General features: G+C 38.5%; 1 protein-coding gene across 2 annotated transcripts in view; it reads left to right on the top strand.

The window, feature by feature from the left end:
- API5 (apoptosis inhibitor 5) overlaps window positions 1-15541 on the top strand; it is a 34617-nt gene that overhangs the window by 14866 nt on the left and 4210 nt on the right. For both annotated transcript variants that reach the window (XM_027837772.1, XM_027837771.1), the window contains exons 5-12: window positions 841-992; window positions 1764-1970; window positions 4978-5082; window positions 8182-8271; window positions 9345-9526; window positions 11114-11207; window positions 12566-12622; window positions 14908-14984. In XM_027837772.1, the coding sequence (XP_027693573.1) occupies window positions 841-992; window positions 1764-1970; window positions 4978-5082; window positions 8182-8271; window positions 9345-9526; window positions 11114-11207; window positions 12566-12622; window positions 14908-14984 (964 nt within the window). The remainder of the gene's footprint in view (window positions 1-840; window positions 993-1763; window positions 1971-4977; window positions 5083-8181; window positions 8272-9344; window positions 9527-11113; window positions 11208-12565; window positions 12623-14907; window positions 14985-15541) is intronic.

Below are 15541 nucleotides of genomic sequence, written 5' to 3'. Positions count from 1 at the left end.
TTTTGTACATATGGGTTCTTTTCCCATTTGTACGATCTCTTTGGGATACAGCCATAGAACTGGTATTGTTAAGTCAAAGAGTGTGTACGGTTTATAGCCCTTTGGGCATAGTTCCAAATTGCTCTCCAGAATGGTTGGATCAGTCCACAATTCCACCAACAATGCATTAGTGTTCCAATTTTCCCACATCTTCTCCAATATTTATCATTTTCTTTCTTTTCTTTTCCCTCTCTCTCTCTCTCTTTTTTTTTTTTTTTTTTTTTTGGTCATATTAGCTAAACTGATAGGTGTGCGGTGGTACCTCAGAATTGTCTTGATTTGCATTTCCCTAATCAATAGTGATTTCCAGCATTTTTTCATATGACTGTAGATAGCTTTAATTTCTTCATCTGAAAACTGTCTGTTCATATTCTTTGACCATTTATCAATTGGAGAATGACTTGTATTCTTATAAATTTGACTCAGTTCTCTATATATTTTGAACTGAGGCCTTTGTCAGAGACACTGGCCGTAAAAATTGTTCTTCAGCTTTCTGCTTCCCTTCTAGTCTTGGTTGGATTGGCTTTGTGCAAAACCTTTTCAATTTAATGTAATCAAAATCATTCATTTTGTGTTTCATAATGTTCTCTATCTCTTATTTGGTCTGAGAGCTCATTTTGAACTAGGCCTTATTGGCAGCTCATGGGTTTGGGCGTAGTTTGTTGGCACCTGGTCGATTTGGGAGCACACACTTTCTGATTCTCTGGGGATGCTTGGAAGTACATTTTGTTTGCTCTGGTTTCTCTCAGACAGTATGGTATTGTTGGCATTGCCTTGGTTTATCCTTTTTTGTGTTTTCAGGGACATTGGGAGGCTTGTTCAGCCAGATTCTTCAAGGGGAAGACATTGTCCGAGAACGCGCAATCAAATTCCTTTCCACCAAACTTAAGACTTTGCCAGATGAAGTGTTAACAAAGGAAGTAGAAGAACTCATATTAACTGAGTCTAAGAAGGTAAGGGCCTATCTTCTATTAGTCTAATCTGTGAACATGTAAGGACTGTGTTCTTTGAAGTGGGTGGTGATGATAATTTCAGTCTTCAACAGGGGGTCAATGTCCTTTCTTTCTTATTTAGTGATTTAGTGTCTCACTTGGGTGATGATTTTTTGATTGAACGATACTCTAATGAAGTACTTAAGACTATTATTTTTAAAGGCACATTGTGAACATTCCTTTTTACTTCAAAGGATCTCTTTCATTTTTTATAGCACAGTCATTTCCTGCTGTACCCTCCCCAACAGAACCTTCCCTTTTCACATTGAAGAGCAAATTAAGTGATGCTGGCACAGAGACTGCATTTGAAAGCATGTGAGCCTCTGTCTGCCCACATACATTTGGAGAACATTCTGTGACTTTTCAGGTGTTGGGAGGCCATCTCCAAGGAGTGACTTAACTTTGGCTTTGCTGAGCTCCATGGATTTCCTCAGAATACGCTCATTTGTGCCTTGCTTGGTAGCTATCAGAACATTCCTTTTATTTTCCATTCCATAAACCAGAGCACTGCTTTTCTTCAATAGAGGAAGCTGGACCAAATGGAGCAGTGTCTTCCCTGGCTTGATGAGCCTGCACTAGGAGTCTGGCTCTGTACTGACCTTTCTTCACTCTGCTATTGCATGCTGCTACTGAAATGACCTTGGTACAGTTTCTGTAGCAAGTGATAGTGGTAGCTAATTTAGCTGCTGTATGTTATATATGCTGTATTCTGGATTTGTTTCTTTCTTAAAGGTTCTTGAAGATGTGACAGGTGAAGAATTTGTTCTCTTCATGAAGATACTCTCTGGGTTAAAAAGCTTACAGACAGTCAGTGGAAGACAGCAGCTTGTGGAGTTAGTAGCTGAACAAGCTGATTTGGAGCAGACTTTCAACCCAGCTGATCCAGACTGTGTGGACAGACTTTTACAGTGCACGAGGCAGGCAGTCCCACTCTTCTCTGTAAGTCCTTTCTTATTTTTTCTCTTAAATAACTTAAAAAACATATAGAGATATCAGAAGTACATGTAGAAGAAGAATTGGGCTTATTCCATTTGGGGCCTGGGTTGCAAAAGGAGGACCAATAGTCAGACATTGTAGGGAAGCACATTTTAACTCAGTTATTGAGGGAGATTTCCTAATCTAAGCAATGTGCAATGGCACTGGGCTTCGGGAAAGGCAGAAGTCCTCCATCATTAGCAGCCTTCATACCCAGGTGAGGTATTGCTTGTCAGTAGTGTTGAAGAGGAAGTTTACGCGGCACAAAGAGGTTGGACCGAATGATCTCTGAGAACTCATCCATCTCCAGAAGACTGTACTTTTTGGAAAGTAGAGAGTTTAAGTTCATTTCAGCAACTCTTTAGCATCCACCATGTGGCTGACACGGGGGTTCTAAAGAAAAACAAAAGCCGGTCTGTGCTCTCAAGAAGCTGATAAGTCTAATAATGAAGGAGACCACATGAAAACAAGCATTTCTACAAAGGAGAAATAGGAGCGAACCAGCAGAGCTGAGGGCACTGCCCACTAAGAGGGATTGGCAAAGGCTTAAGGTAATGTGCTTAATGGTTGAATCTGAAAGGAAGCAGTAGGAATTAAGAAAAGGTAAAGCAGTTCTAAACCTTGGGTTTAACCAAACTTTGAAGGAAACTGGAGACACTGAAAGGCAGAGATGAGAAGAGAGTGCATTCCGGGCGTAAGGGACAGCCTTCAAAAAGCACAGGTGGACTGTTGTATATGCCACAGCACGAGATCAATTGGCTGAACTGGAGATGGCATTGTTATACTTATCTGCTCTACAAATGACACAGAGCTGGTCACGAATTAAAAAGATATGGACAGGCCATTGGGCCAAATTTTAATAAGGTGGAGTTCAGTAGAGTGAAATGAAAAGTCTTACACTTGGGTTCAGAAATCAACTTCACATGTACAGTATTGGAGAGGCAAAGCAATTTGTTGAATTGCGTTGGAGATGTATAAAGTATCGGGGGGGATCTCCGTGGAATCTGAGAAATCTGTGGGTTGTAGTATACTTGGCAAGTTCTTTATTAAGTAGTCGCCATTGTAATATAGTGGCCAGGAAAGTCAATACAGTCTTGTGCTGTCATCAGAAAGATGAAACTCCACTAAGAATAAAGAGGCAGTGAATAATCCTGCTTTGCTTTGCCCTAGTCAGGCCCCATCTGGGTTTACAATTCAGTTTTGGGTGCCCTGTTTCAGGAAAGACATTGCTAAGCTGGCCAGGGTCTCAGGGAAGGCAGTGAAAAGGCTGCATTCTTTTGAGGTCGTGCTTTATAAAGATTGAGTAAAAGAATTGGACATGTTTAGTCTGGAGAAGTATGAAGGGGTAGGTGCATGGTAGTTCTCTACAGGTATTTGATGAGGAAGGGGACTAAGCTAGTCCTTCTTGGCACCAGAGGACAGAACTGGGAACAGCGGTAGAAAGTTGGGAAGAGGTGACTTTAGACTTGATTTGATGCGAAGGAAATTTGTTACAATTGAGGCTATCCAAAAGTGGAATGGGCTTCCTTGGCTGGAAATGGCTTCACTTTCTTTGGAGATCAAAGTCTAGAGACACCATGTTATAGAGAAGATTCTTTATTCAGCTGTAGATTAAACTAGAATCTAGATGGTCCCTGCTGTCCATTCCAGGTCTGAGATTCTGTGATTTTGTGAGACTTCCGCCTTCTTGCCTGTGCATCAGATACCTTTCTGGATTTGATTCCTCCTCTGTAAAACAAGGGGGAGCAACTCCTTAAAGGACTTAGATGTTCCGTTCTGGTTTGAAATCTGTGATCCTATGGCTTCTGCCCTGTATCCTGTTATGGAGTATGAACCACAGTGAGCCTGAGCCACGTTGAACTTTCCTCTCAAACTTAAAGGGCTAACCTCAAAAGTCTCCCTTTCTCCTCTGCTTTGTTATATAACTCCTATTTTCCTGGAGCTGTGAGCCATAGGAAATATTTAACTTTCAGGCCTCTGTTTGAAAGCAAGATGCAGCACAAGGTGAACTCCCCCTGGAACATCAAAAAGTCTGGGCAGATAGAGCTCAGCTGAGCAAAAGCACAGCTCTGCTCAAAGTGAAGAGTTTCCAGAAAACGAATAAAATAAATGGCCTTGTTGGTAGAGAAGATATTCAAGTAGAGGCTGTTGAGGAGGTCATCCCCGGGAGAGTCAGTCTTGAAAATGGCGCCTGTCACAAGGGCTTGCTTAAGAAAGGGCTGATCAGTAAAAGGACCAGATCGAGCAGTTGGTTGATGTAACAAGTAGCACTTTAACTTAGGGCTTAACATGTACAGGATGTAGCTGGAAAAGTTGGATTCCTACTTCAGTTTCCCTCAGACCATCTCCTCACCCCAGATCAAGCCCCACCTCCAACTGTTGGTCATCTTGTATTCTAATCCGTCTCTAGGGACTATCCCCTAACTCACCCAGAATGAGAATGGGAACTGTATCGGGTCTAAACTTGTCTTTCTCCCTGTGCTTCATATATGGCTCCGTATGCATATAGGAGATGCTCTAGGAAAGGAAGTGTTTGCGGAATTGAAAAACATGAATGGATGGTTGAGGCTGCTAGGTGACACAGTCTAAATTAGAATTCTAGGTCTGGAGTCAAGAGCACCGGGGTTCAGATTCAACCTCAGAAATTTCTTGCCACAAGACCTTGGTTTTGGACAGGTCACTTGATCTCTATTTACTTCAGTTTTCTCAAATGTGATATGTGGATAATAATAGGATCTGCGTTCCAGGATTGTTGTGAGGATGAGATGAGATAATATTTGTAAATCTCTTAGAACCATGCCTGGCGCATTATAGGTAGGCACTATTTAAATGCTGCTGTTTATTATAATTATTATTATCAAACAAGTATACATTCTGCTATGTTTCTACTTCTTTCCTACTGAATTTGACTGTGGTTTAAATCAGATTGTGCTGGTGCTGAATGACTAAAATTATCTTTCATTTTTTACAGAAAAATGTTCATTCCACAAGGTTCGTGACTTATTTCTGTGAACATGTTCTGCCAAACCTCAGCTCCTTGACTACACCAGTGGAAGGCCTTGATATACAGCTAGAGGTAAATTAAATTTCTCTCCTTACTAATGAAATATATTCTAATTTTATTAGTGGCTTTAAATTTAAAATTATAATTGCATTTATATAAGAGCATAGTTTTTGATATTTACCAGAATGATTTAAACATCTTGGTTAATCAGAAGTTTCCTAGGTCATAAAGTACCATAATTTAGTACATAGAGAACCTTCACACAATGTTATCAGGCAATTAGCATCTAATAGTGGAAAAGCACTGCCTATATTTGAGGTAATTCTGTAATAATGTACAATGCTTAATAAATCACTCCAGGTTTTGTTATAGTAACCACAATAACAAATAATTCACCATCGTGGATTATTAAGGGAGGTAGTGTGATGCAGTGAGTAGAAAGCTGGCCTCAGAACCAGAAAAATCTGGATTCTAGTCTTATATTTGACACATACTGACTGTGTGACTGGGGCACATTTGTTAACCTCTCAGTGCTCTAAGCAACCCTCTAAGACTAAGATGCACACTTGCATTTGTTCTCCTGGGAATTGCCTATACCATTTAAACCCCAGGTCCAGTTAATATACCAGAGTTTTAGGCTTAAAATTTGTTAACTCATTTTTCAGTGTTTTTATTAGGTATTTAAATAATAGATAACATTATCTGTGTTCGCTGCTCATGTGTTAACTCTATCTTAGCTGCAAGACAGAAAAACATTTTTCTGTTAAGAATTTGCTACAAGTAATTTTTCAATTGCAAGTACTACTGTGCTATCATAATAGTACTGTGAATACTGTTTCAATCAAGTCCTCAGTGACTTGTGTTGTGGAAGGGGCCTGGAGTTCTCTAAGTCTGTACCGGAGGAGACTGCCCAAAGCAGCTGGAAAAGCTGCTATCTTCTGAGGGCCTGCCAGCCAGTGTGGCAGAGTCCAGAAAAACCTTTTCACCAACCAACCAATCAGGCAACAGGCATTTATTAATCAGGGACCAAAAGGTTAGCTGCTTGCTGATGAATTTGGTGGCAACTACACCTTGAGAAGCCACCTACTAAGCTATTAGGGGAAGGGAGGTGCTCCTAGTGATGAAAGCCTTTCAAGTGTTGAAAGTGTGAATTACCACCACAACTGCTGCATGGTTCTGCAGGATTGAACAACTAGCATCTCTTACTTTTTACATGCACAGTTTTGCTGCAGTGTGGCCCAAGGGTACTGGTCCAATGAATGGATGTAGAGAAAGCATACATAAAACCCTGAGAAGAGTGATTAGAGGCAAGTTTAAAGAATAAAATTGTATTGATAATAATATTAACAAACATCTGTCCAGTTTGAGACGTCTATAAGTTCTCTCATTTTCTCTTAATTGTGAAGACATTTGCTTAAGCTTAAAGCCTTAAGTGGGCCTAGCTTTTCTGCCCTACCTTTTAAAAATTGTTTTGATTGATTTCCCCTTAAATCCTCTCTCTCCCTCCTAGAGAGCTATCATTTATAACAATAAATTTTATTTACTTACTTTTTCTTAAGAAAAGGAGGAATAAGAGGGTGTAGAGAAACCTACCATCATCTGGCTATTGTGCCATTTATATCCCTTTCCTTTTTAATTTTTTTTTACATAAAGAGTGATGGGGTAGACTTTTCTTAAATTGATGTGTACAGCATCAACAGATTTTAAAATGACAGAATGTCAACTTATCTGGAAATATTCATGACCAGTCTAAGGACAGCAATGAAACTATAAAGACAGAAATAAAGAGAAATCTAAAGAATTGGGAGAAGATTAAATAATCGTGAATGAGTCAGGTTATTATAATACAAATGACAGTATTCTCAGTCAACAAGCATTTATCACCTACCATGTTCAAAATTGATTTACATATTTAATACAATACCAAGCCAATATCATGGAGTGTTTTGTTTTGTTTTTGTAAATAAATAAAATTATAACAAAATTTATGAGAAAACATGGGCAATGTGGTCTTATGCCTTCTGACTTTAAAACACATTACAAAGCCATAGTCATCCAGGGGAGTTGTCTCATCTGGCAGTTTCCTCTACCAATTAAATCACAAGTCCAGTTTCTGTTTTGTTTTATATCAGCCTTTCTGAATGTATCCTTCCCCTTCCCAGAGAGCTCTCCCTTGCAACGGACTTAAGAAAGGAGGGGGGAACTGAGAGAGAGAGAAAGGAGTTTAGCAGAACATATGAACACATCAGTTCACACCCATGGAACTGTCAAAAGCAAATAAAGAAAATTCAGTGTTGTTTTTGGAGAAACAGATTACCCCTTTCATTGCAGGTAGAATTGCAAACTAATAGATTCTTTTTATAAAGCAATCTGACAAGACATGTAGAGATTATAAAGTTAGCATACCCTTTTACTCATTTCCAGGGCTTGGGTTGAAGTTGGGGTTAAGTGGTTATTTTTTCTTAGTGTAGGAATTCTTAAAAAGTTTTTTGTGTCTTGGGCCCCTTCTCTGAATAATACTTTTAAATGCATAAGGTAAAATATATAGAATAACAAAGAACACTGATTATGTTCAAATACAGTTTCCAAATTGTTTCTTAAAAAAGTCAGGGACCCCAGGTTAAGAACCCTTCTGCCTTTGCACATTGTGGAATAAATTCAAGGAGGTTTCACATTATACCTTTAGAACCTGATCAAGTCCAAAGAGAGCTATTTCATTCAACAGTTTTTAACGGAAACGTTATTTGTAATTGCAAAGCAATTTCAGGCTACCAAATGTTTTAACAGTAAGGGAATTGTTGGATAAATTATAGTATATAAATACAATAGAATGCTATAATGTGATTAAGGTCAGTAGGTGTGAGGTATACACGGTGAACTAAAAAGACATTTATGAAATACTATAAAGCAAAAGACAAAAGAAACAGAACAAAATTCACATTAAAAGATTCACCATATAGGAGAAAAAGTGAACAATGTCCTAGTGAATAGTTAGAAGAACTAACCAAAAAATCATGACATTTTTACCTTGCTATTTGTTTAAATTCAGAGTTGCAAAGCAAGTTTAATGATTTGTATTGATAATTATTATTGTTTATAATATTATTTGAACAATTAGTGAATATGGATTATAACCAAGTATTTAGATTCTTAATGAAATGTTTGTTTTAGGTTTTGAAACTACTTGCCGAGATGAGTTCATTTTGTGGTGACATGGAAAAATTAGAAACAAATTTAAAGAAACTATTTGATAAATTGTTGGTAAGAACTCTCTTTTTCCCTTGCTAATACACAACTAAAATTGATGTTTTAGTATCAGTTTTCAAATTGAATATTCTCTTAGCTACTAAAATGGCCTTTAACCAAAGGATTTCCTAGTTGCTAATCCTTTATTCCTGAATCCATTTATTGCAATTTTCAGTAGTATCAGGTTTTTTTTTGCTTTTAGGATGATAAAACAGGGTTTAAAAATGTTTTTATAGGTGGTTGTTTTAAATAGTCTTGGCTATTATTGCCATTCTTTTCTATAACTGGCATACAAAAATGGTGTCACATCCTCATTCTTTATCAAAAGTAGTATCATGAGATTCGTTGTTTGGCTTCAAGAAGTAGTTCTAATCCTTCTGGGAATGTCAGATGGTATTAAAATTGGTACTTTGAGCCCCCAGGACTGCCTGGCCTTACTGGGATAGTGCCAGGTTGGGCATCAGTGGCAATACAACTAAGTATAGTTAGCAGCCAGAGAAGAAATTCTTAATTCTCATTCAACCCTTCTGCTTTGATACCTCAATAGAACAGTAACTTTAATCATGGAGGGTCCTCCCTCCACTGGTGTGGATTGTACCCCATCAGTATTTTCTCAGCTAGAGCTATTCTTATCTGGGTCTTCCCATAAATCTCCTATAAAAGATCTGTCCTCTAAGCATAAGAGACATTCCTTGGAGTCTTATCTTTTCACAGGAGAATCATGTGATCTATTTGTTTAATGACAGTTGCAGACCTGGCCTGAGAGCCACATAATTGAACTGACCCTAGAGTTATGAATTAAGAAGTTTTGTACCTATGAATAACCATACTTGAAAAGTAAGGACTTTTTTTAGAATAGAAACTACCTGAAGCTTTGGTGGCCCCATGTCAGTCTGCAAGGAGATTGGCTGCTGACCTGTATATTGGAAGAATCTTATCACATGGGGTTCTGGATTCTGTTTGGTTTTTTTTCCACCAGCAGTGCTTATAGACATCTCCAGTTTCTCATTCATGTTTTCCTATTAAAGGTGGTAAAAGAGCAGACAATCCCATGTGAAAATGCCCCTTTCCTCACTTTTATCTATCAGGAATACATGCCACTCCCTCCAGAAGAAGCAGAAAATGGGGAGAATGCTGGCAATGAAGAACCCAAGTTGCAGTTCAGCTACGTAGAGTGTTTGTTGTATAGTTTTCACCAGCTGGGCCGAAAGCTTCCAGATTTCTTGACAGCTAAGCTGAATGCAGAAAAACTGAAAGACTTCAAAATCAGGTGAAGTATGGCTAACGGAAGGGATCCAGCCCTTGGGCAGTAGGGGAATTATTCTTTACTTAATCTTTGAGAAGAGCAGATTCCTATTCTTCATGCCAAGGTTTAGGTAACGACTGTTCTGGTTTTCAGAACGGAACAAAGCAGGTGGAGTCACCAAGCGTAGTCCAGTGAGCATGCCAGCCTATTATAGGCATAGTGAACAGCTAAAAGAGGCTGGGCGAACCGGAGAACTAACAGGGCTTCACAGGGCAGGGCAGAATAGCCTAATGCCCGGGGCCAACAAGGCCCTCTGATAAATGTGTGAATGGGAAATGTCAGGCTAGCTTACCTAGATACCAGGAACTCACTACTCTCAGGGACAAGATGGGGACACGTGGCCTAGGCAGTAGTATAGTTAGAGGTCAGCGGCTATCTGGGAAAGACAGGGAGGTTTTGGGGAACTGCAGGTTACCCAACATTAGTGACAGATGATAAGACAGGCCAGAAATCAAATGCAATTGGACTTTGCATTAAAGGAAATCTGAGGACCAGGGACTAGGAGAATAATAGCTCTGCTGCCCTCTGCCCTAGTCTGGTGACATCTGGGATATTTTCATTTCTGGGTGCCATGTATTAAAAGGGCATTGAGAGGCATGGGGCTTTATCATATAATGCTCTCTGAACCCAGGAAGGGCCTGAGTTCAAGTGCTACCTTTGACAGATATTGGCTGTGTAACTGGTCAAGTCACTCAATCTCTCAAGCCCCCAGACAACTCTCTAAGCCAAAAAGTTGCAGAAAAAGCGTTGACCTGTATTGGTAGAAATGAGAGCTCCCTATTCCAATGAGATCACAAGTCCCTGATTGAACTAAATGGTCTTTGGGGTTCCTTCTGACTTTGGAGAGTCTGATTCATTGACTTAGCATTTCTGCTTCAGCAGACTTTATTGAAATTTCTTCCTAAAGATACTTATATTTGTCTGTAAAAGCCAAGAGTTAACCGAATGAACGTGAATGAATTCCTCTCGTTGCCTCATAGCAGTGTGGCCTCCAAACTAGAGTTGAATCTTTTTGAACAGGCAGCATTTGGAGAATCAATGCAAACAGATTCCATCAAGGCATTTTAAATCAGTTAGGAATCAGATCACCACTTCACAAAGCTTTTCTGAATTCTCCTTAATCTATTGCACAGGTGTCAGATTCAAATAGAACGCATCCCTGCAAGCACACACTGATTTAGAAAACCACAGATTAACACTGTCTGTGTTGTATTGGATTTTAAAATTTCATTTTGTTAATTATTTTCCATTTGCATTTTAATCTGGTTTGGGTACCACTTCAGGCTTCTGGCCTTCAAGTTTTATATCTCTCATGCACTGCGCTACTTATACCTGTGTGACAAGGGAAAGAAACTTATTTTTAGGACCCAGCACTAAGCTCAAGTTTTTGGTTGTAGATCAGTCACACTACTCAAATGGATAGAAATTATGTGTTCTGATTTCCTTGGTTTTAAATAATATACAGTCTTTATTTGTTTGGTAGTTAATTTAAAAGTTGATTAGTAAATGTTCTCAGGTGCCATGAAAATAACACCCTCCTCTTTGTATTAGGCTGCAGTACTTTGCCAGAGGTTTACAGGTTTATATCAGACAACTTCGTTTGGCTCTTCAGGGGAAAACAGGTGAAGCCTTGAAAACAGAAGAGGTAAGAATGCTAAGCACTACTTTCCTGTGAAGGAAGCTGCTACTCTTAACAGCACAACTCTATTTTAAACTACAGCTTCTATCAGCAGCTGAATGTGTGGAGATAGGTCATTCTTTATTGACATTTTTTCAGATCAAATTTATTTGGGCCGATAAAAAGAACTAGGTAAGCCCCACCATCATATTGCCTTAGTCCAAGAAATGGTGCTGTAAGATTGTTGGAATCTCATGAAATTAAAAATGAGCGGCTTAGTTCCCAAATGGCATAGTAGAAGGTTATATAGTAATTATTCATGCCATTCCTGCCGGATATTCTCTTTGAATTCTCATTCTTCTGATGAGCGGGATGTTTTGTTGAAATACTAGGTTGCTTGATATTTTGTTCTGTTATTTAACTATTAATACTGATATTAAATTACATTATTATTCTGATATTTTTCAACCTGAATGTTAGTTTGGAAGAATAATAGCAAGGTGTATAAATGCTGTGTGTGATAAAGTGTAGTTTTTATGTTCATTTTGAAAATAAGTTTCTACATTACACATTTAAGTTTCTATCTCCCTCAAAATTGATAATCATCACTTAACCCCAATTGCCTCACCAAAAAAAATTGATAATCATATGTAAAGTAAAGCTGCTTATTTAAAATAATATAGATTATTCTCTTCCATAGTCCTTTTTCAGTAGATGGGTAAGAGAATCTTTGAATAAATATTATTAAAAATGGGCCTAGCAAGAACAGTCCCTGTGCTGCTGCCCACTGCAGGATCTCTCCCCATCCAGTCATTCACACTCCTTCCACGAAAGCCCTTGACAACAGGGATTGTTTGGGTCCTTGGTTTTGTTTGCTGTGCATACAGTAGATCATTAATATTTGAATTTTGTGTGGAAGAGATTAGACTGTTAATCCACACCAGACTAGTCTGTTCAACCAGACTCTCCAGTTATGTTGTAGTCATTGCCACTTGTGTTCTACACTTTTTGCCATAGTTCTACTTCACTGCCAGAGAAATAGAGCAAAAGGTTTTGGGGAAGAAGGTGTTTTTGTTTTTCAGTAATATCATACATTGATTTTTGCCAGTTCTTTGCCTGTGACTTTGTTCCACATTTCTTTAGATCTAAGTTGTAAATCAGGCTTTATTGATCAAGTCAGTCAAGGTAACAAGAAGGATCTCAATCTCTGATGCCACCATGAAAGTTCAGTGAGCCAGAACTGACTATATGGTTATTTAGTGAGTGCCAAGGAATATAAGTAAACCTCTATTTAAACTAGGGAATTCCCTCACTGTAACAATTGTTCTGAAAAATACATAAAAGCAGCTGTTAGAATTGTTACTTACATTGTTTTCCTTTTACAGAACAAAATTAAAGTTGTTGCTTTGAAAATAACGAACAACATCAATGTTTTAATCAAGGTAATCCTTCCCCTTTTTCTTGATCCTTTCTTCCTGTTGAGTGTTAGAGAGCATCTGTTTTCCAGATTTTTGTTGATAGCTACCAAGGTTAGATGTTGTCATTTTGAATAGTGAAAAAAAGCCCAGGTGCATAAAAACATTATGTATATGGTGTCTACAGTATACAAAACACTTTCTTCACAGATACTGTGTACCTAAGTGATGTAAAAATAAGGTCCTCATTTTAGAATCTCATTTTACATGAAACCAAAAATGTCATTTACATAAAATTACAGTAATCAAATCTTTTAAATCAGTTATTTGGTACGGGTATTATTATTCCCATTTTACAGATAAGAAAATGGAGACCCAGTGTAGATTCAGAGGCTTGATCTTGGTCAAGTAATAAGTGGCAGAGGGAGGCCTCAAACCTGAATTTTCCATTTCTGAACTCTGTCACCATATTTCACCAGTCTTATTAACTAACTAGAGCGATCAAGATGCCTGTTCTGTACTTACCTATTTCCCCCCACTGAAACATAACTCGAAGTTTCCTTCATGCCCTTCTGTGAAGTAGGCCTCAGTTATCATCTGTTGACTGGCTTTGTTTCTCTAAACCACAATGGACTTTTCTTTCCCAATGAGTTTTTCAGACTCCAATTATCCACTGACCCCTGGCTTTTTTTTTTCTTTCTTTCTTTCTTTCTTTTTTTTTTTTCAAGGAACAGCTCTCCTGTCCAGGCAGCGCTCCTTTCTCCCCCTTCTCCTTCAACACTCATGTTTCTGGTTCAGTGGAAGAGAACCCCATATGATTGCATCCCACGATGCAAGAATATGAGGAAAGAGCTAATAATCTATTTACAAGTGAATTACAAAGTGCATCTTTTTAAGTTAGTAGTTGAAAGTAATGTTTTTATGTCAGTTGTATTTTATCATACTATGTGACTGGTATAAGTAATACCCATTTTTTGTTGGTTAGTATGTACGCTTAATTTGTTAGATTTTGAGTTTTTTTCTTCAGATTAGCATCTAATATGCTTCCAGTAGCAGTTAACTCAGATAAGCCATTGTTTTTAGATGTTCACCAAAAAAAAGGCTTTAACATCTACTTCTTTTTGTCAGCAAAAATTGTGGTGTAAAATTGGGGCAAATCTGGAGACCTAATGTCTCTTAATTTATTTTATTAAATGCTTTATTAAAAACAATATTGTGCATCAGTAAGAGGCAATATGACCATCCCTGGAATCGTTAGACCTGGTAACAACATATAGGGACCCCTTAGTACCCCAGGCAGTTGCTTCCTGGAAAGATGATGAAATACCTCTCCTTCTATTGAATACATTGTAAGCCATAGTCATTGTGTTGGTAGATTTTTCTGCTGCCCTGTTTTGGGATGTTGTTATTAAAAACCTTTGTTACAATGAAGGCCCCTGGATGAGGGAGAAAATCCATTAGTAAACATTTATTCGATGCTTATTATGTATCAGGCACTTTGTTAAGCACTAGGGATGTAAAGGAGGCAAAAGACAGTCTCTGCCCTCAGGGGGCTCACAATCTAAAGGAGAAGGGTATATTCAGAAAAGGAGGGGACCAAAAATTTAAAAAGCTTCAGCAAAACTGTTTAAATAATTAACTTCAATGCTTTAAAGTATTAAGACCCCAGCAGGATTCTCCTTATCCCACCCCCACACCCCCAGTGTGTTTTCATTGGTGTGGTCTGGTGTTTAAAATATTGGGCTTGTAGGAGGGAAGATGTAGATTCAGATCCTGCCTCAGACATTTCCTTCCTCTGACCATGGGAAAGTCACTTCACCCTGTGAACCGGTTTCCTTCTTTGTAAGATGAGCGGATTTTGACCAGGTGGCTTTTAAAGACGCTTCTAGCTTGCCTGCTCACATGACTTTTCTCTTGAACGCTTTCATTTTGAGGCCATATTTAAGTCATTTTGTCTAGAATTCTCCTTTTTGAAGAGATAATGAATAGTCGAAAGAGCAAGATCTGTGTTTAACTCTTGGGCTTTAACACTCATTGCCTGTGTGCCTCTCTCTGAGTCTCCTTGGTTTCTTCATTTGTAAAACCACGTCATGTCTGTGTGATTCTTCTCCTTAACTCTCACAGGGCTCTTCTTGTTAGGAAAGTGCTTTATAAACATCACCTCTGCATAATTGTGAGCTAATACTGTTGCTGCCATTCAAGAAACATGGGGAAGTTCTGGTTTCTGATTTCTCTGCATTCCTTGGAGGGTTTATTTTGATTTTGGGAATTGACTTGCACTGAAGAATTGTCCATCCATTTTATCTTTTCAGGATCTCTTTCACATTCCTCCTTCTTACAAGAGCACAGTGACATTGTCTTGGAAACCTGTGCAGAAGGCTGAGATGGGGTAAGGAGAGTCTTTGGGGTTAAGCTGTTCTTTTTCTCAACTTGTCAGAATAAGATGCTTAAGATTCTTTTTTGTTTTTGTTTTTTGCATTTTGGTGAGGCAGTCGGGGTTAAGTGACTTGCCCAGGGTCACACAGCTAGTAAGTGTCAAGTGTCTGAGGCTGGATTTGAACCCAGGTCCTCCTGACTCCAAGGCTGGAACTCTCTCCACTTCGACACTTAGCTGCCCCAATGCTTAAGATTCTTAGAAGTGAGTCTAAAATACCCAATTAAATTCTAGTATTCAGAATTGTATTTCTTTGGCATTAAGTAGGTTTTCCTGATTAGTCTCTTACATTATGAAATAATTTAACTTATTTTGCAGATCAGTAAATGCTCTTGAAGGAATATTGTGCAATAATATTAGAGGCAGCTAAATGGCATGATGAATAGAGCATTAGACCTGGAATCAGGAAGACCTGAGTTCAAATCCAAACACTAACTGTGTAACCCTGAGGAAGTCACTTAACCTCTGTTAGCCTCTGTAATGGGACCTACCTTCTAAGGTTATTGTGAGGA

The sequence above is a fragment of the Vombatus ursinus genome, unplaced genomic scaffold (assembly GCF_900497805.2).
Source record: "Vombatus ursinus unplaced genomic scaffold, bare-nosed wombat genome assembly UNPS02014822.1, whole genome shotgun sequence".
Lineage (NCBI taxonomy): Eukaryota > Metazoa > Chordata > Mammalia > Diprotodontia > Vombatidae > Vombatus > Vombatus ursinus.
Note: the sequence above shows the minus strand (reverse complement) of the source record. Positions and strands in the feature narration are given on the sequence as shown.